The sequence below is a fragment of the Enhydra lutris genome, unplaced genomic scaffold (genome assembly GCF_002288905.1).
Source record: "Enhydra lutris kenyoni isolate GAN:26980312 unplaced genomic scaffold, ASM228890v2 scaffoldscaffold43, whole genome shotgun sequence".
Lineage (NCBI taxonomy): Eukaryota > Metazoa > Chordata > Mammalia > Carnivora > Mustelidae > Enhydra > Enhydra lutris.
In genome coordinates this window covers 12,666,136-12,686,856 of record NW_019154127.1, presented here as the reverse complement: position 1 = coordinate 12,686,856, position 20,721 = coordinate 12,666,136, and the positions used below count along the sequence as shown (strand labels likewise).

The following is a 20,721-nucleotide window of genomic DNA, read 5'->3' as shown; positions in this document are numbered from 1 at the left end:
GGGCCCCTGTGCGTCGTCTGTCCTCCACGTCTTTAGGGCCCTGGTCCAAAGGCGGCCCCTCGTGACAGCACCAGCCGGCAGCCGGCGGCCCAGGCCAGCCACGCGGGGTCCCCGCTTGACCGCGGGTGGGCGCCGAGTCCATCCCTAGTCCGCCCCTCCCTCTTCCCGGGCGCCGATTGGTCGAGGTTCCCTCCCGTTGCTATGACAGCGCCGAAAGCGGTCAGTGGCTCCGCCCCACGCCCTCCCGCCCCGCCCCTTCCCGCCAGGCCCGGGCGCCCCTGCCCGTTGCTATGACAGCACCCGAACGCGGCCCGTGGCTCCGCCCCGCCCCTCCGGTCCCCTCCCCAGCGCCCGCGCCGGGGGGAGGCGGGGCGGACCGCGTCTCCATGGCGACGGCGGACGCGGCGGTGCGGGCGGCGGGGACCTACCCGCTGGAGACGCGCTGGTGGCGGCGAGGACCGAGACCGGGGCGAGGGCATGTCGGACTTGGGCTCGGAGGAGTTGGAGGAGGAGGGAGAGAATGACCTTGGGGTGAGCGCTCCGGGGGCGGGGGGCTTCCCGGGCGCCCCGCGGAGGCCAGCCGGGGACCGGGACCGCACCGGCCACCGCCGCGCCGCGCCCGGGACGTTGGCGGTGGAAGGTGCCCCGCTGACGTCCTCTTGCCACATCCCTTCTCGCCGCCTCCTCCCTCCGCATCCCGCCTCCCGTTAAAGGCGAAGACTTCCCAGCCCAGCCTCTGGGAGCATCCCCGGCCTGCTGCAGGTCTCCGTCCGGGCGCCCTCCGAAGCCGGCGGGTCACCCCGCCCTGGCGAGCCCGCAGGGCGCTGGGTCCTGCCCCGGAGCCTGCGCCTCAGGATCAAGGGGGTGGAGGGAAGGGCTTCGCGGGGTCCTTTGAGAGATGCGAGGGGCTCTCAGCAAGGCTTCCACCCTGGAGGCCTGGAATCCCACGGGCTCTCTTCGGTCTTGCGGGAGCTGACCCAGGTCACTGGACTCGTTCCCGGTGCAGGCAGCAGAGAGGCGGTGCTGGGTGCCCGGCGTCCGGGCAGGAGCCGGGCTCTGCGTGGGCGTAGATGGATGTCCCCAGACTAATCACTCTACCGCACAGGGTGACCGTCTCCTGGCTGACAGGTGGGAACCCCAGCCACGGCATGTGTGCTCGGGGTACAGAGTGGAGACAGTTTCAGAATTAGCTGAAAAACCTACCACTTCGGCTGTGATAGATGCTCAGAACTTTTTGCTTGCTAGGTGTGCCCACCTCCCAGCTTCTGCCCTGGTCACTGCTCAAGACTAGCCCCTCTACGCGCGGAGCCACCCGGCCAGTAGGAGGGCCGGAAGCCAGGAATCCATGCTCTCTGGACAGCCAGCAGCTCGTGCTAAAAAGAGGACAAACCACAGTGCTTTACACTCCAGCATCCCCGGGGCATTGAGGCCCAGGTGGGGACATCTCCTGACACACCCACCCTCCTCTTTCGTGTCTGTTTCCCCATCCCCTTTGTTGATTCTCAGGGGACGCTTTTAAAACATCACTTGCTCAGAGTCTGTTTCTGGGGGAACCCAACCTACAGCATCTGCCCAGTAAGACTTCGAACTTGTCCCCTCAGGTAGCCCTAGTGGTTTGTAACTCTTTTGTGCCCATAACTTTAGCTTTGAATCACAGCTGGGGTCATTTTAGAGCCTCCCTCCCTCCCCCATTCGGTCACCCCCCGTCGGGTGCCCTGGGAGGTCTTCTGAGCGAGGTGGAGAGCTTTTACACATTTTGTTTTCTACTAACCCTGAAACAAATTGGTAAGGTCACACATGTTTACCTTCCCTTCTGAGCATAGATTTCTGAGCTAGACAGTGCTGGGCAAAGGCAGACCGCAGACGGTTTTTTCCCCACGTCCTAGTTGTATGTCTGAGCTGGTGGTGCCCTCTTTGCAGATACCACTCCGTGTCAAACCGTTACTCTGTGCCTTCGCCCTTTTATTACGTATATGTTCACTCTGCACTCATGGTTAGGGGCTTGAGGAATGTTTATTTCCTGAAGGGTAGGAGAAAATAGGTGAATTACAAACCCGTATTAGTTTTTTTTAAATTGATTTACTTGTAAGCTACATAATTATTTCCGTGTTAGTCTACGAGTGTTTGAAACTCGAGTCTCTTGCTGAGGAGTTGAAACTTGATAACGAGATTAACTAAGTGGAGTTAGGGACGCTTGTGACAGCTGAGCCCTGGTCCTTAGCTCCCCTGTGTGGCTTCCTGTCCCGCAGGCGCCCCCATGGTGAAAGGGGTCCTGAAGCCACAGGCAGCCCCGGAGATCCTTGGAGGAAGAGGTGGTCTTTTTGCATTTTGAGCCCTGGATTATTGGAGGAAGGAACAGGGAGGTATTCCTAATGTGGCTTGAGGCCATGCCACCGGCGTCTGCTCCTTCACACCTGTTCCCACAGAGAACACAATTAGGAGCGCCTCGCATTTCCCTCAGTTTGTCAATTTTGCTCACAGGGCAAAGGATTATCATGATCAATTGCAAACTCAGATGTTGGAGAGAGCGAGGGAGGCTCCCACCCTTGACAGGTCCCACGGTATCACCTTAGACCAAGGCTCCACATCGCCCAGGTGTGGTTTCCTACCTCACCTGTCAGATGGGGCTGAAGACTGGGAGGGATTCCATGAAATATTACTTACGAAAACGCTTAACACATCCTTAGTGATTAATACGCGGTAGCTGTAATTGTCCCTGTCTCTTCTGCCCAGGAGTACGAGGGGGAGCGGAATGAGGCAGGTGAACGGCATGGACATGGGAAAGCAAGACTGCCCAATGGGGACACGTATGAAGGGAACTACGAACACGGGAAAAGACATGGCCAGGTCAGAACAGGTGCCTTCAGTGGCTAGATTTCTCCAGTTAATATTCTGGTGGTGAGCCCGGAACACAGGAATGATACGAATTGTATATAATCAATGTGTTTCAGGGTGTCTACAAGTTTAAAAATGGTGCTCGGTACATGGGAGAATACGTTCAAAATAAAAAGCATGGTCACGGCACTTTCATATACCCAGATGGCTCAAGATACGAAGGTAAGACATGCTCACAAAGCAGACGGTTGCGTTGTAAAGCTGATGTGTGGGGATTGAACTTGTTTGTGGTCGCTGAGCTGAGGGAGATTTGAGTCCTCCAGATCAGTTAGTCACTCAATAAACACAGCTGTGCTCCTAGGTTCACAGGGCTGATGCAGAAACCCGACAGGCCTGTAATGAACGAACCGGCTGCTGACCCTGCGGCCGGCACAGCTGTGAGCCCGTGTGCTGAGTACCGAAAGCAAGGGAGGCAGTGAGGGAGCACAGGCGTCATGGGATCTGGACCCTTGACTTCAAATACTCTGTCCTTTCAGCCCCTTGACGTTGACTTGCTGCTTCTCTTTCTGGCCAGTCCCTCTTCTGATGAACACGTGGTTTCTTTAGACCTGGTGGCTCCTTCGTTGAAGGCCGCTGGTCTGGAAGACACGCTGCCTCATTAAGTTGGCATTCCTATGTCTGCCACAATTTCTTTTTTTTTTTTTTTTTAAGATTTTATTTATTTATTTGACAGACAGAGATCACAAGTAGGCAGAGAGGCAGGCAGAGAGAGAGGGGGAAGCAGGCTCCCTGCCGAGCAGAGAGCCCGATGTGGGGCTCGATCCCAGAACCCTGAGATCATGACCTGAGCCAAAGGCAGAGGCTTTAACCCACTGAGACACCCAGGAGCCCCTTGCCACGATTTCTTACCTGCCAATGTTATGTGGGAGGGAAATTCTTGTTCCCTTATATCCAAGAACCCCACGGCTGCCCCCACACACCGTCATTACCCGGTGTGACTACCATGTTGGTCTGATCCCAATGAGGGACGAGCCTGGGAAGACAGACAAGTGGGGAGTGGGTGTGAGCCTTCAGAAACTATGCAGGATTCTGTGTTCTGGACTTTTCCTGGGAAGAACATATCCAGTTTTCATCAGATTTCACAGGGGAGCTATAACCAACCCCTGGAGCCATGGTGACAAGAGGTGTGAACTCGTGTAGAGAGTCTCAATGCTCGCTGTCCCAGCTCTCTGGTCTGCAGCGTGAGGAGTGAACACGGGGAAACGTGCTTGGTGGTTGGCAAGCTCTCAGTACGTGTCCGCTGGCAGCATTGCCTCCCGGTGAGGACATGTCCTTCGGCGCGAGCCAGAGCTGCCTCCCTCATCACTGAATGAAAGTGGAACCAAGGAATTCTGAACCAGAGGTTCTGCCAGAGTCCGAGAGCCAGGGGAGGCCTGCCAGCGCTGGTCGTGTTAGAGAGGAATTTCTGCTCTGTTTCCTATTTCTTAGAGGGCTTATCGCAGAAGGAACACCATCTGCTTTTTAAATCAACTTGAAACAATTTAATTTAGAGTTTGATTTAATTCCTTCCAGACTGTTATGAACCTAATTTCATTGTTGTCATGTTTTATTTTAGTGTAGACATTAATACAAGTGGAACGACATGTAAATATGTAAAGAAGGTACTCAGAATAAGGGATTGAAGGGGTTTTTAACATGAAGGTTAGCCAACATGTAGACCTTCTTTGCAAACAGCCATGAGTTTTTGTGTCTCCATGTGGCTTTGTATGTTAAAGTGTGCAGGGTGTGGTTATTGCTCAGAGATTTCTTCTTCAAGGTCAAAAGCTACAATGTTAATTTTAGCTCAGCCAGTGAACAACCTTCTAGTCTTAAAATCTAAGTTAAGACATGGCTGAATTTTTCAAGACTGTGTGTTGGCCCACTGCCACCCTAAGGGACACAGAGTGGTTTTCTGCTGGTTATCAAGAGTACTCAGCCTCAGCCCGGGGTTGGGGGCACATTCCTGATCAACCCACTGAGCCTGATGGGAAGCCCAGGAACGAGCGGACACTCCTGGTTTGGGGGCTACTCGAGCAGTGGAAAAGCGGGGAATGAGGTTGGGGGGTGAGTGGGATCCACTTTAGAGGGGCTTTCGGACCACCTCTATGGACTGTGAGATGCAGAGACGGAAGGTCGACAAGGGCTTTGGAAAGGAGAGGGAACACCCCTCTCCAGGACCGGTCCTGTAGCCAGCTGAAAGGAGCCAATAAAGATGAAGATGTTTGGTCACGACACCGTGGAGAGACAAAATGATATGACTCGAAGTTGGCTTTTATGGATGCTCTCAGTGGCCAGAGCTGGAAGAAGACATGAATGCATGGCCCTTGCTTGCTCAAGAGAGCACGATGTTGGAACCACGGAAATCGGGATCTTTGTTTCCGTCCTGCTGTGTGGCCTTGGGCAAGGTGCATGATCTCTCTGGTTTTTGGGTGCTGTCCCTGTAAAAATGTGTTTTGGTTATTACACATCCCAAAGGAGGTGGCCAATGCAAAGACCCTAGCCGGCAGGAACCACTACCAGAGTGCTGCCCCATCGATGTCAGCGCCCGTCTCATCCACGTTCTGCGGACCCAGCAGCGGAGGGAGCCAGCGGGGCAGACAGTGACTAACCCGCATCTCAGGTGGGCAGAGAGCTTCTTAGAAGGGCATTTCATTTTATTTATTTTTTAATATTATTTTTAAAAAGATTTCATTTATTTATTTGCTTATTTATTTGAGAGAGACAGAGAGAGCGCAAGCACTTGCACACGAGCAGAGGTGAGGGGGCAGAGGGAGAGGGAGAGAGAGAATCCCAAGAAGACTCCGAACCCAGTGTGGAGCCTGACGCAGGGTCTGATCTCAAAACCCTGAGATCGTGACCCCGAGCTGAAATCAAGAGTCAGACAGTGAAACGACGGAGCCACCGACTTGCCCCAGGGTGTTTTGCTTTAAATGGTCTTTAATCTCCAGAGCTGCGGACCCGGGAGCCTTCGAGGGAGGCCTGGGGACGGCGATGGGGTGGACGCACGTGGAGAGCTTTGTAAGGGGACGGTGTTTTCCTGGAGGAAAACCAACACAGACCACCAGCCAGCCAACCGTGGAGTTCCTCCTGAACAGAAATGTAGCTGAAGACACTCTGGTGATGAGATGGAGAATGATGAGAAAGTATAGGGTTAGGGGTAGGAAGGCTGAGCAACGAAGCGCATGGTTAAAGCAACAGCAACACAGCTTCTCAGTGGCACGCGTGTATAAAGGGAAACCTGGTCCATGGTGTTAAAGACCTGCTCCAGGAGGCGACCTTTCCCTCACTTAGCTCCCTCATGTCACCATTTCCTGCCACCCGCTTACCATCTGCTGGGCAGGATTGCTAACACCTTGTTTGTTCAGTAAACCAGGACTTTTAAAAAGTTTCCGCACTGCTTTGAAATTTGGTGCCTTTGCAATTTAATCATTTTCTTTTTCTTTTTTTTTAAAGATTTTATTTATTTGAGAGAGAGAGAGAGAGAGAGAGCGCACACACAAGCAGGGGGAGGGGCAGAGGGAGAGGGGGAAGCAGACTCCCTGCTGAGCAGGGAGCCCGATGCAGGACTTGATCCCAGGACCCTGGGATCATGACCTGAGCTGAAGGCAGATGCTTAACTGACTGAGCCACCCAGGAACCACCCCTTTCCTTCCTCCCTCCCTCCCTTTTTTCTTCTTTCCTTCCTCCCTTCCTTCCTTTCTTCCTTCCTCCCTTCCTTCCTTCCTGTATGTTTATTTATTTATTAGCAAGAGAGACAGAACATGGGGGAAGAGACAAAGGGAGAGGGAGAGAGAATCTCAAGCAGACCCCCACTAAGCACGGAGCCTGTCGGACAGGGTGCTCCATCCCAAGACCCTGAGATCACGACCCAAGCTCAAATCAAGAGTCAGATGCTCAATTGACTGAGCCACCCAGGTGCCCCTGTAATTTAATTTGTTTCTTGAAAATTTTCTGTGAAGTGCTTACTACATTTTTCTTGACACGCTGCCCTGGAGACCAGCTGTAATGGCCAAGAGAAGAGGATGGAATCGTTTTGTCGTGGTCTTTTTTGGTGAAGAAACCAAGTGACGTCTTGGCCTCCTGGGGCCCTGTTGCTCAGCTCTGAGAGCTCACACGAGCCAGCTCTGGGACACTTGTCCCCAACCCCTTGCGCAGTTCAACCTTGGCCGCAGTGGGAATATTTACACCACAGAAACCACCTCTGCTGAACATCTGCCCTTCTCCTCCTCCTCCTCCTCCTCCTCTTCCTCCTTTTAAACTGGTAATTTACCAGGACACAATGGCTCCTTGAAAGCCGAGTCCTCCAGGACTCCTGCATCCTCTCTCTATCCTCAGGGCGACTTTAGGTTCGAGCCCAAGTGTTTGCTGAATTATTTCAGTGTGGGGGTTCTCCATCACCCTTGCTCATGCTGTTCCTGACACACGTCACACCTCTTCCCTCACTTATGCCGGTTCCCGCCGCCTCCTCTCTGGGCTGTCAGCTGTGGGTCTGCCCCGCACTCGGGGGGCAGGGGAAAGGCTCCCCCAGGTCAGCACTCTTCTTGGAGCTGCTGCTTGTCTGTCTCAGAGTGCTTGAGACCTTGTGGGACTGGTAGAGAAAATGTGTGGCTGTGCCCTTCCGTCGATCTGTTGCTGTCGATGAACATGGGATTCACTCGTGTAAACACGTATTTCCTGGACGATCCACATGTCCTTGGCGTGCTGTGTCTTCTTTCTCTTGATGCAGAAGCAAAGCCCGATCTCCTGTGAGCCAGAAGCTTATGCAAGTCTTGGGGGCTCTCTTTAAGGAAAAGAACATAAGATTGGCATACATGTGAATGTTCATTTGTAATAAAAAATCAAAATAAATGAAGACAATTTATAATGCCACAAGTGTTATAAAATCTGAGGACTTAACAAACAGAAGTTTAAAAATTCATGTCTGACATGGCTGCCACACGCCTTTTCCTTGTCTGTCTAGCTAATAATGGAATGTCTGTCTGACCACAATTCTATTATATCCCTCTCTACAGAGAAAATAGGGAATTCTATCTTTTGTCTTTGATCAGAAATTGACGAAACTTCATTTTTAAAAATTATGCATATTCTAGAAAAGCGTCATTCCAGGTAACAACTTGTTATTAGCAACACCACGTGCATTTTAGGAGAGTGGTCAACCTCAGAAAACTCTTAAGTTTCTTCCCCGTGTGAGCTGTAAGGTTGGAGGGTGTCGTAAGTCTCCTGGAGTGGGGATCTATCTTCTAGGATCGGCCTCATTCCCTAACTAGTTTACTGTTGTCATTACGGTAGAGGTGTTGGGAGTTTTATGGTGTCTTTGCCAGTTCCAGTATTTCTCAGCAAGGCAGCAGGAGATTCGCAGGAGGCGGCATGGGCGGGGGGGTGGGGGGGAGGAGGCAGGGGCAGTCAGTGAGGGAAGAGTCCCGCAGAGGCAGGGGCTGGGCATGCGGCGGTGTCCACGCCCTTGGAGCCAGTGTATAGGTGGGGCACCCCGGGTGCCCTGGCTGGGAAGGTGTGTCAGAGCAAGGTGATGAGGCGGGAAAGAGAGTGAGCCGCTGGGAGAGGCCGAGTCGGGGTCACCGAGTCTGGGTGTTGCTGCTGGACCGCTGAACTGCGCAAGCAGGGATGTGGTGTAGGGACAACCGTGTGGACAAATCCCGGGTTTGAATCCTTGCTGTGCCACCGACCAGCGGTGATACCTGTTGTGGGCCATGCAGGCGACAGTGGCCCACGTGTATGTACCTGTTCAGACCTGCGTCCAGGAGGCCCCTGACTCAGTTTCCCTTAGCCAGCCCCCCCACACCATCCAGCCAGAGGGGCAGGGGGATGGAGGGGGGCCACAGAGGGAGGAGACAGCAGGTGAAGCCCGTCTTTCCCTTCTCACCGGGCCCACTTTTGTGTCGTCCCTTCCAGGGGAGTGGGCGGATGACCAAAGGCACGGTTACGGCGTCTACTACTACATCAATAATGACATCTACACTGGGGAGTGGTTTGCCCACCAAAGGTTTGCGCTCTCTCTTCCGTCCTGTACACTTGTTTATGTAACGAGAACATGACGACGCCTTATTATGAGACGGAGTCATGACAAAAACCCGTTTGCCAGCTCCGCCAGGCAGTCCAAACCCTTCAAGGCTTTAAGGTGGGCACTCCAGATGTGACGTGACTGGGCAGGTCCAGATGTGCGGGAGAATATGCGGTCCTTCATTCAGAGCCCCCGGGGCGAGGAGGCCACAGAAGTACCCACCTGGGGACAGAGCCACAGAGCCTCCTGGGAGCGCTGCCTCTTTCCCGTGTGACCCGAATGATACGCGGGAAGGGTGTCGCTGTCCAGCACGCGATGCCCCTCCCATGCATGGGCACACAGAGCAGGCGCGTGCTTTGATGGGGCACAGATAGAAAAGCCAAGGATAGGCCACCCTCAATTTAAATGTCTGTCCTATAAACCTGGAAGGCTTTCCACTGTGCAGGGACAGTGCACGTTCTTTCTGTCTTCACCAGGCACGGGCAAGGCACCTATTTCTACGCAGAGACGGGCAGTAAGTACGTAGGTACCTGGGTGAACGGACAGCAAGAAGGTGCGGCCGAACTCATTCACCTGAACCACAGGTACCAGGGCAAGTTCTTCAACAAAAACGTAAGTCGGTGGGAAACGAAGCACGCCCTCCTCCCCCCGTCTGCGTAAATATGTGAATGTAGAATACTAAAAACTCAGGGAACCCTCCCACCCCTCCAAACACAGGGAGGGGGCAGCCGTGCCTCTCCCCAAGTCTCTGATGCCTACAGACGGCAGAGTGGAGGGCACCTGGTTCTTTTCTCTGCATCTCAGTGAACCCCCACTCTACCCGGGCCGGGATCCAGCCCATCCTTATAAAGCGGAGGGGGGAGGGTCCCATCTCTCATATGTGCTCCTCATCATGGCAGGTCAGACGTGAGACATTTCCTGTGCTTGTGAGCGTGTGGGTGTTCGGACATCCTTTGCCCTGGGAGGCACGGGGCTGGAGCACTGGGAGGGCAGACCCAGAAGCTTCTTCCTTGCCGCAGGCTAGCCTGCCCAACCTGGATGTGGGCTTCCGTGGGAAGGTGTGGCCAGTCCGCAGGGCTCATAATTGGTCCTTTCTGTTGGAGGGCTCTGTGGTTGTGGGGGCCCCGCTGGGACACAGAGATGCCCTGCTTACTCGCCCCGCCCCCCAACGCTTCAAGCCAGCGTGGCCAGAAACGTCCCCTGAAGAGTTTGCAAAGCAAGTTAAAGGCATTAGAAGTTGACATAGAGAGAGGCGCCTGGGTGGCACAGTTAGTTAAACATCTGACTCTTCAACTCAGACGGTGAACTCAGGGTTGTGAGATCGAGGCCCAGGGCAGGCTCTGTGCTCAGCGGGGAGTCTGCTTGAGATTCTCTCCCTCTCCATCTGCCCCTCTCCCTGCTCTCCCCCTCTCTCTCTCAAATAAATAAATAAATAAATGAATAAATAAATAAATCTTTAAAAAGAAGGAAGTTGGGTGCAGGGAATATTGAACTAATATCATGAAACCACCTTGGACTCTCTTAAAACTTAGTTTTCACTGACATAAAATTCATTCCCTAACTTACAGATTCTACTTTTAAGTCTTTGTAAAGCAGCACATTCTCCCCAAATCCATGCATTTGCATATGTAATTCTCAGGAAAATTCTCCCGGGATGCTTTTCAGCACAGGGAGCCATGTGGAGGGAATGAGAATTCGACGAAAGTTCATTGGGAAAATCAACAAACCTAGACTCCCCTAGAGAAGGAGAGCTTTGTTCTGCTGGTTAGTGAGACCTGTGCACATGGCACACTAGTTCAGTGGGCCGTTGAACAATGCAGGGGTGGGGGCACGGATCCCTGGCCCCCGCACAGTCAGAGATCCACACAGGGTTGGGGTTAGGGTTAGGGTTAGAGCATGCTGTGGACCGGAAGCCTTACCGACAAGATAAACAGTCATTAACACACATTCCTATGTTTCAGGGGTTATACACTATATCCTCACTACAAAGTCAGCCACATACTTTGTATCTGTACTAGATACTGTATTCTTATAATAAGGTAAGCTGGAGGAAGGGAAATGTTATTAAGAAAATCATTAGGGGGGGCGCCTGGGTGGCTCAGTGGGTTAAAGCCTCTGCCTTCAGCTCAGGTCATGATCTCAGAGTCCTGGGATGGAGCCCAGGATCGGGATCTCTGCTCAGCAGGGAACCTGCTCCGCCCACCCTCCGCCTGTTGCTCTGCCTACTTGTGATCTTTGTCTGTCAAATAAATAAAGAAAAATCTTAAAAAAAAAAAAAAAAAGAAAATCATTAGGAAGAGAAAACACATTTATAGTGCTGCTCTGTCCGCTCCAATTGAAATGTCCCCAGACACCCAGCCCTTTCGGCACGCGTACATACAGCATGAGGGCTGTTACTGTATAAAATAGGATCACATACATCCGGACACGAAAATAGGCACAGAGACCTCGATCTTTTTGCTCATTTGGGAATATTTATGTAGGTTAGACACGGCCATTGCTGATTCTACAAATATTGACGTTTTGAATCATGATTGATATCGCCAGCTGCCCGAAAGAGCTGTGCCAGTTTACACTCTGGTGAACAGATTCTGAGATCTTCTGTCATACATTCTCCAACATTGGATATCACCAGTCTTTAATGTTTTTGCAACTCCGATGGATAAAAAATGTCTTGTGGTTTTAATGTGCATTTCCCTGATTCCTAGTGAAGTCCAGCATCTTTATGCACTTCTGCTCCTGGTTCCACTACCTTCCTCAGAGAATTACCCGTTCCTATCCTTGCTGACAAGTTATTAAAACGTACTTCAAAGTTTTGATAATTGCAACTGCGCTACCAGGTTGGAGAAATACAGATCATGAAGCAGATTAGAAAGTCTAGGGACAGGTGCAAGTGCATACGGCAAATTAGCTCCTGAAAAGGGCATCATTTAAATTAATGAGGACATGATGGGGAGAAGTCGAGGAGTGGTGCTCGGACGACTTGATAACGAAACGAAGAAAAACGAAGTCCGTTTGAAATCCAGCATGAGGTGAAGACACACTCTAAAGGGAGAACAGGTTTAAATGTAAACAAAACCACATACAGAAAAAAAATAGGTAAATGTTCATTAACTTTGAAATGAAGAAAGAGGACTTTCTAAGCAGAAATATAAAGGAAAACCCAACAGATTTTGCTTGCTAAAAACAATCCCTTATTGATTAGAACATGTTTTAAAGAAAGTTTAAGAGATAAATGACCAGTGGGGTTAGGATGTTTGTAACATTTAGTATGCATACATAAAGCATTTGCATTAGTCAGTGGGACTTTAAGTGGTCAAAAATGTTGAAAAAATCCAACCCTACTTATAACTTAAAGATGTGACTTAATGATGAGTCCTGTTACTTATATACTCAAAAAATGTAAAGATAGAGCAAAATGTTGATGCCCAGGAGAAGCAAGGGTTTAAAGACAAAGGGCTCGTAAGTGTTGTTGTGGGAAGGAAGATCATTAGAGCCTCATTCTGGTGAATATATAAAAAAAATAGGTGTGTCTGTATATTTTGTGAATATATATGTACACACTGTGTGTGTGTACCAGAAATTCCACCTCTGAAAACTTCCCTGAGGAAAATATCAAGAGTGTACATTAGATTCGACTCTGCATACGTCTCCCGCCACGGTCTCTGTCAACGGATAGCGTCGGCTCGCCAAATATTAACAGTAGTAGATGGGTAAAATAGATTACAATTCTTAAATGAAAGAAAACACCAGGTTGACAACTGGAATTGTGGAAGGCCATTTGTGAATATGGGAATTCATTTATGCCGTGTTTCTAAGCAATGGCAGAGTATGAATCGCTGGGTGTAGTTACGGTCAAACTTCTATTTAGAAAAATCTAGGCACTAGAAATAAGGAATAAGGTTGTAAAGATTACATCACAATATATATTTTTAAAGATTTATTTAATTGGAAAGCAGCAGGGGGAGGGGCAGGGAGAGAGGGAGAGAATCTGAAGCAGGCTCCACGCCCAGCACGGAGCCTGAGGCAGGGCTCGATCTCATGACCCTGAGATCACAACCTGAGCCGAAATCATGAGGAGTCAGTCGCTTAACCCGCTGAGCCACCTGGGCACCCCAAGACCATGTCCCAATATTATTAACACTTTTATCTCTAGCTTGTTTGCCTGTGGGTGTCGACTTCATGAAATTTTTGTAATAAATACATTACTTTTATGACAATGAAACTAAAGTTTAGATAAGAAACCAAACAGGCCCTGTACCTGACAATTCCACTGGCCGTGAGTTCACAAAAGCCCTTTAACCCTCATCGGCTGTCCCGCTCCCCACCTTTGGGACAGTTTTTGGTTTTCGGACATCCCCGTGGCATTTTGTGCTCCGGTTCCTACGGAACACTAAGTGTGAAGCCCCTCTTGGTCTCTCTTTGCTCGCAGCCTGTCGGCCCTGGAAAGTACGTGTTTGATATCGGATGTGAGCAGCACGGGGAGTACCGTTTGACGGATGTGGTAAGTGGCAGAGTGCGTACGGTTTCCTCTGTCCGCGGGCCAAGGAGCTGCCCGGGGCTGTTGAGCCCACGGATCCCATCAGGTCACATGGAAGTCATGCCAGCTCTTGGCCACGCTCATGCTGTCATCCCCCTGTATGCGCATGCCTTGGTCCAGACCTGAACTTCCGGATCTGAGCGTGTCACATCACCGTTACCGCAGAAGCCCACATGCAGCCTGGGTCAGGAGCAGCTGGCCTGGAGTCCAAGGGCTCTGGGCAGCGTCAGGCAGCAGGAGTGACGGCTGACATCCGTGGCCATGGTGCCACCAAGTCTGTCCAGCGTCACACTTCTGACGTGCGGCTTGTCCTGCCCATTTTGTCTTTTTGCACCTTTCCAGCGCTCAGCGCTGTCGTGAATACCTGCTGCATGCCTCCCGGTTCACAAGAAGTAGCCAGCGAACGCTGTCACTACTAGGCACGTGTGTGCGCGAGCGTGTGCACGTGTGTGCCTGCATGTGTGTGCGTACGTGCCGGTGGATTTCTTGTCATCATCTCCTGATCTACAGGCGATTTCATAAAATACCTTGGCACCTCCTTCCTCCCTGGCGTCACCCCCAGGCACATCCCGCCAGGACACCCCACACCCAGGCCTGCCCTCGGTCCCTCTTTTCCGGCTCCCCTCAGATCACTGTGCCAGAGGCTCTTTGTTCTGTAGAGTGACTATCCACGGCCTTGGCAGTGGCCAGAATCCTCCGCGGGCTCACGGTGACCGGCCCCCGGCCTCATGCTCCCTACTCATGTTTACCATCCCTTTAGACCAGGGGCCGCGGATTGCGGCAAGGGTCAGTTTCCTGGCAAACTACCCAGTTTGAAGCGTCCCAAATGCTTGATTTTGTTGCTAACAATAGGCCCAACCCCAGCCCCAGCATCGTTTCGGCCCGGACCCCGGGACGTGCAGTGACTGAGGGAAGGGGCTCCCAGAAGCCGAGGCATCTGGAGAAATCTGACGTGTCACCCCCTGCGGGCCACAGCTCCCCACATCCCTGTCTGCGCTGTGCCCTCGGCAAGCGTGGTCTAGAACTGCAGCACAGCTGAGCTGCGTGCTGTATTGTGAGATCGGACAGCGATGGACTGAGTCCTTGCTGGGCTCTCCTGGGGCTGGAAACCCCTCACGGGCCCCTGAAGGGACCTGCCGGCTCAACTTATTACACGGCTCCAACTGCCCCCCAAATCTGTCCCTTGCTGTCTCAGTGACTGAGCCCTTATTGTGATTCGGGGAGTGGGCAGTTTTGTTCTGTTTGGGGAAAAGTTCTTAGAAGTCAGAATTTCAGGATGCTGGGGAGAAAGTAGAAAGAACACCCTAACACTGAAGGTGGGGAGATATTGCCACAAGCCCCCAGAACTGCCCCTGTTCAGGAATAAGGCTGGGGAGGAACGCACAGCCTGGGGGCCTTGGTCTAGGGCTGCACTTGGACTTTCTGGGATGACACCCGGGGCTGTGATAAGCACAGAAACCAGGTGTCACAGCGCACGGAAGATGGGAGATCTGAGATCTAATGACTGCTAGAAACGCAGGTGGTAGGGCCCCACCCCCGACATCCCGACACAGGAGGTCCCACCCGTGTCTTCACAAGCCCCCCGGGGACTCTGGTGCAGGCCTAGAGCACTGGCGTCCCCCTTCGGGGGGGATGGAGCTTGGAAACTTGGAAACCAAGCCATCTGGCTCTGAGTGACTCAGTGGAAGTGACAGGCAGGTCTCTGTCCCACGTGGTCATACGTACTATCCTCTGTGTAACAGTGACACTTCCCGGTTTATTGATATTCGGATCTTTGGAAATGTGTGACAGATACAAAACCGGGGAACAGGCTGGGACGCTCCGTCCGGTGGGCATATGCCGGCTGCTGGACGGCCGGAATTACGCTCTTACAGAAGAGCCCACATGTAGAGGTGATCAGTTCTCCCTCGGCTGTCACGGGACTCCATTTCCCCCCATAGTCCTTGGTTCTAGATGCTTAGTGTTCAGGCCCTTCCACGCTGTCTGGTCGTCTTAGAATGCTCCCAGTCCTTTCCTCTCAGGGACGGGATGCTAGCTATTGTACTAAAGAAGCTGTGATCGGGAAAATGTGACCGAGCAAACTGAAAGCCACACCCAGTCTCTGTTATTTCTTGAGGGCTCCAGAAGGCGGGAAGGTCAAGTCTGGAAGCCATTCACAGCAGAGCGGGAGCGCACGGGTGGGCGCCGTGCGGCGATGCCTGTCTGTGCCTCAGCCTAGTGCTTCCAAGACCCACCTTGGAGCCCAGATCACACCAGGGACGGCTGACCACTGGCCTGACCACCGAGCCGTGCTGTCACGGTGGCCGAATGTCCCCTCGCGGTAAGCATCCCACACCGAGTCTACACACATGCCTGTAATTTTGTTTTTAAACTTACCAACAGGAAAGAGGAGAAGAGGAAGAGGAGGAGGAGACGACAATGATGACCGTGGTTCCGAGGTGGAAAGCCACCAAAATCACAGAGCTGGCTCTGTGGACCCCGACCCTCCCTGAGGAGCAGCCCCCTGCGGACGGGCCTGGTGCAGAAGAGGCTCTGGAAACCGAAGGTACGGGGCGCCTCCGGGATGCTGGCCCTGGGTACCCCCTTTGTGGGCCTGGAACTCTGGGCCTGTTTTGTGTGCATGAAAATGTCGGGGGGTAGCCTGGGGGGTTGGGGCCTCCTGGGGGTGGAAGGAGAGGGGGGAGGTGGGATGACTGGCTGGACGGACCACCTGGTTGGTTCCATGGGAAGCCTGGACCAAAAGCCCACCGCCCTGGGTTGGGACTGGCTGTGGGTGTGAGCTCGGGCCAGGACCACGAGCAGCCAGGTGACAAGTCCTTCCTGAAGAGGGGGTGGCAGTAGCTGACCGTCCCCTTCCCCGTGCTCTTCCCGAGAAGTAGCCAAGGCGCCATGGGCCGTTGGAGAAGTTTGCACGGGGCACGGATCCTAATGCGTTGGAGTTCCGACGGCTGGAGAGGACAGCCAGGGAGGGGACAGCCTCAGGCACGGCAGGGTCAGGCCTCCCCTCCCTGGTCTGCTTGTGGGCATCCCCTTCGCTTCGGGGAGCAATGTTCGTCGACTACATCAAATTGCCCCCGTCAGCTCTGGAACCCTGGGGAACAGACAGTGGCTTCTCAGTGGGAAGTAGGCCACCCTTCCCCACCGAGCCCCTTGCCGAGATGGGGGATGGGTGCTCCAGGTCTGGACCTGATTGGGTGATGTCAAGCGGGAGTGGGGTCCCCAGAGCGGGTGGCGGGCAGGAGGGAGTGGGCGCTGGCAGGTGAGGAAGCAGCTGCCTGAGACCCAGGCCCGCAGGCCACGTGGCAGTGTTTCCTGTGGCTTCATCTCAGGCGGCGGGGAGCCCTCGGAGGAGGGCCAGGCTCTGGCCGATGGTTCCGAGGGGGAGACCGACTCCATGAGGCCTGGGGAGGACGATGGAGAAGGCAGCAGGGAGGAGGGCCGAGAGGACTTCCGCTATGACACCGTTGACCAGGGTGAGCACGCTCTCGGGCCCAGGGAGGAGGAGGGCGCACCCTGGGAAGGGCTCTCGGGTTCTCCTGTCTTTGACCTTGGCCTCCGTGGGCTGCCCCGGGGACTGGGATGAGATCTCAGGGGCCGGCTGAGGACTCCTGCGGGGCCGTGGGATGTCCCACTCTCAGGCGCCCCGACCAACCCCCTGTCGGTGGCGGGGACAGCCTGCAGCCCTGTGGGGTCTCTCGCTGTCCGTCGTGAGCTAATTTTCTCCATTTTTACCAAAAGAGCAGCCTCAGGCTGAAGGGTCTTTCTAGAGATTTAGAATGCTGCTTCCTTTTTTTCTTTTTCTTTTTACCTGATTTTTACCATGGTGGGATCCCAGCAGTCTGATCAGTGGCCAGTGGTGCTGGGAATCAGCCCCTTTCAAATGGGTTTGAAGGGACCGTTAATCTCGAAGCTTCTGTGTCCGCAGGTCACAGGCCAGGGATGTGACTGTCAGGCTGTTGGGGCTTCAGGTTCCTAGAGCCTTTGACAAGGTGCTGTGGGCAGCCCCAGAAGTTCAGAGAGGGCTTTCTTCTTGGAACTCAGTTCCTTGTGTCTGGTTTAAGGCGGGCATCTCAGTGGTGCAGGACCCAGTGGTCTGGGAACCGCTGGCTCCAGATGGTGGTTGCTGGGCCAGGGACCCCATGCAGGTTCGTTTGTCTCTATCGCAAATATAGAGCAAATGCCTTTTTTTGGGAAGACCTGTACTCCCCATTTATTTATTTTTTTTGAAGACAATCTCTGTAATAATGAACTCCTGGTAAAACAGGTTTCCATCCCCATGGGTTGGGTGCACATAGGGTCAGGCTTTGGTTGGCAAGTGAGACGAACCACCACTGTAGTGCACCAGAGAAGCCCGTGCTTGCGGCTGGGGGCAGCCTGTGGCTTAGAGCGCGGGAGGCCTACGCCAGGCATGCCCGTTGGCAGCCGGGGGGCCTCCTGCTTGTACCCCCCGCATCCTGCATTTGTGCCCAGGGTCCTGAGGTTTGTGAGGTTGGAGGAGGCCCTCATCTGCCGAGCACGGAAATGGCATGGGGATGCCCCGTGCGGGGAGGCTGTGGCTAATCCTGAGCACGTCTGGTGGTGGGGGGACACTGTGCTTGCCCCACCAGGGGGCCCTGGGCGAGACCTAGGGCCTGACAGTGTGTGGAGAATCGTTCGCTTGACTGCTGTGTGCCTGCTGTGTGCCCACTCGTGTGCCCACCATGTGCCCGCCGTGTGCCCACTCGTGTGACCGCCGTGTGTCTGCAGAATGACAGCCGTGGGCCTGCCGTGTGCCTGCAGAGGGAACCGTGTGACCACCGCTGACTGCTGTGCACAGAACGTGCACGGAGCAAGTACGGCAGCGTCAGTATTCCTGAGAGCAGGGCAGAGAGGGGAGGGGAGGGACGGTGCTACCCACACCTTCCCGGGTAGATGCCAAAATGTCAGAGCGCCTTAAACGAGCAACGGGCTGCGGTAAGCAATGGGCCTCGTAGGCAAATATTTCATGCCAGTGACAAAAACTTAAGATCTAACCCGATTCCTGCATCACGGTGGAGGGTCAGCCTACCAACCTCTTTTCATCGCCCGCAGCGAGGGTTATAGCGCTTACTTACAACAAAAAATAGCTCTCAATTCCATGGCGCTTTTAAGGGAGCACCTTCCTAGAAGGTAGCAAGTCCTTGCCTTCCTTTGTACGGATGTGAGGGCCGAGCCGCGAAGCCCCACGTTCGCAGAGCTGGTCGTGTTTGGACCGCGTGTGCTGGCAGGGATGGTTCCTGAGCTCACCCTCACCGGAATATTCTCAGCCTCGACTTTGGGTTTATCTTCTGCTCCGTTTATTGCTGGTGTCACAGGATTTTTTTTATCCCCTTAGCGTCTGTGGTTCTTGGTCACGCTGCCTCGAAGGATGAAAGGGTCGACCGGACGGAGCAGTGGGGGCAGCAAGCAAAGTTTATCGAGCGAGAGTATAAATCTCTCGGAGAGGGAGGGGCCCGGCAGAGTCGCCCTGGGAGTTTCTAAGTCTAGGGGTTTTGGGGCACTCTTTTGCGGAATGATCTTAAGCAATCAGGGTGAGCTGAGTCGTGCCCGTCAGGGCTCTGGTTGCGTATCTGTCCGACTATTAGGATGATATCTGCGTGTTGATCTTTTTTTTGCTGACATTTGGGGTTTTAGGTTTTCGCTGCCCCTTGCCTGTGATATTGACAAATGCTTTGGGGTTAACGGTCTTATTTCAGGACATTTTGCCAAAATCACTTCAGCAGAGGCCACGAAGCAGAATGTCTGGTCCTGTCTAAGCTGCAAAACGGGGTGTCAGTGCCGTGTGATCTTGGCCGTCCTGACTCCGTATTTTCTTGCTGGGGACCCTGGCCCCGATTCCCTAACTGGCCAACTCACTCCTAACACTGGTACCAAAGAAAAACCATGAAAGTCGGTATAAGATAAAATTTAACATGGTATTTTTTTGCCTGATAAAAGCTTAATATTTATAATATTATTCATTGCAAAAGATCTGTTAGCACAGCATTTCAGCATAGAAAAAAGGAGTGTGGACTATACTCGTGCTTCTTTTCTCCCCGCAGGAATTGTTAGTTTTGAAGAAGAAGAAAATAAACAGTCAGAGCCACCGGAGTGAGCGGAAGCGAGCGGGAAGGATAGGAGATTGTGTCACAGAAACGCTCTGTTATAGGGCCCTCTGATGCTAATCTGTTATTAATCTTTTCTTATCAGTTGTTAAGTAGTGCACGGTACGAATAAATGTCTCCCTTCTCCTTTGTTTAAGGATGAGCCTCTGCGGGGTCTTTAAGCTGGGCCTCTCTGGGTTACCGGGCTGCGGTGGTGCAGCCCTGTTTTCTCCTGGGATAAAGGACGGGGTCACACGCCCCTGACTCCGCAGAAGGCGGTTCACGGAGGTGGACTTCTGGCTGAGCACGTACAGTGACTACTCGCCAAAGCTGCTCTCTCTAACCTCCCTCGGGAGAGCCACGGAGACACCTAGAAAGCAATCCTGTGCCCAAAACGCCGCGGTGAATAGACTTAGGGTGGGGCGCAGGGAGGGGGTGCGCCGCGGGTCGGGCATCTGACTCTTGATTTCAGCTCCAGTCGCGACCTTGGGGTTGTGGGGTTCAGCCCTGAGTTGGGCTCTATGCTCAGTGTAGAGTCTGTTTATCCCTCTGCTCCTCCCTCCCCCCCTGCCCCCCACCCTGGCACAAGGGCTCTCTCTCTCAAATAAATAACTAAAGTCTTAAAAAAATAAACTTTGGGCTCAGGCAAGTAACCACCAGCTGCTGTTGGAGGGGGCCCTCCTGCCTGTTCTACGGCTTCAGCCTCCCAGCGTGGATTTCGGGGGTCCCTGCGGATGGTTGAGGGCAGGGCTGCCCACAGACATGGCTCTGACCTTGTCAGTGGTGCACCTTCTTCAGGTCCTCCTGTGGGGGGTGGCGGGAGGGGCTAACGCTGTCCAGGCCCCTCCTCGGTGGCCCTGCACCACCCTGAAGACTCGCGGCTCTGGAGGAGCCCCTCCCCCCGTCTCCCATCTCCCCAGCTTCACGTCCCCCATCCTCCTCTATCCCCAGAGTCGCTTGGAGGTCGGTGTCTTCAGTTCAGCCCAGAACGGTCTCTGTAGTTGGCGTGTCCAGCGTCACGTGCTGTGTCTATGGTCACGAGGTCCCAAAACATGGGGCCTTTTTAAGAACATCACATCGTGAACATGGTGTCCGGACCTGTTTACAAAAGCACACAGGACACCATGAATATGAAATCGCATTAAGGCGGATACTATTTTAGAATAAGAAATTCCAAATACAATTCC

The 20,721-nt window shown here is 53.3% G+C and overlaps 1 protein-coding gene across 2 annotated transcripts; it reads left to right on the top strand.

Moving 5' to 3' along the window:
- Positions 1–477: 477 nt before the first annotated feature.
- Positions 478–19,545, top strand: LOC111155748 (radial spoke head 1 homolog). Of its 2 annotated transcripts, XM_022516128.1 has the most exons (9): positions 478–531; positions 2,734–2,847; positions 2,952–3,057; positions 8,785–8,875; positions 9,370–9,505; positions 13,326–13,397; positions 15,816–15,978; positions 16,763–16,906; positions 19,493–19,545. In XM_022516128.1, exons 1-9 carry the CDS (start codon positions 478–480, stop codon positions 19,543–19,545), a joined length of 933 nt encoding a protein of 310 aa, XP_022371836.1. The 2 variants fall into 2 exon arrangements, with proteins under 2 accessions (XP_022371836.1, XP_022371837.1); XM_022516129.1 differs by lacking the exon at positions 2,734–2,847.
- The last annotated feature ends 1,176 nt before the right edge of the window (positions 19,546–20,721 follow it).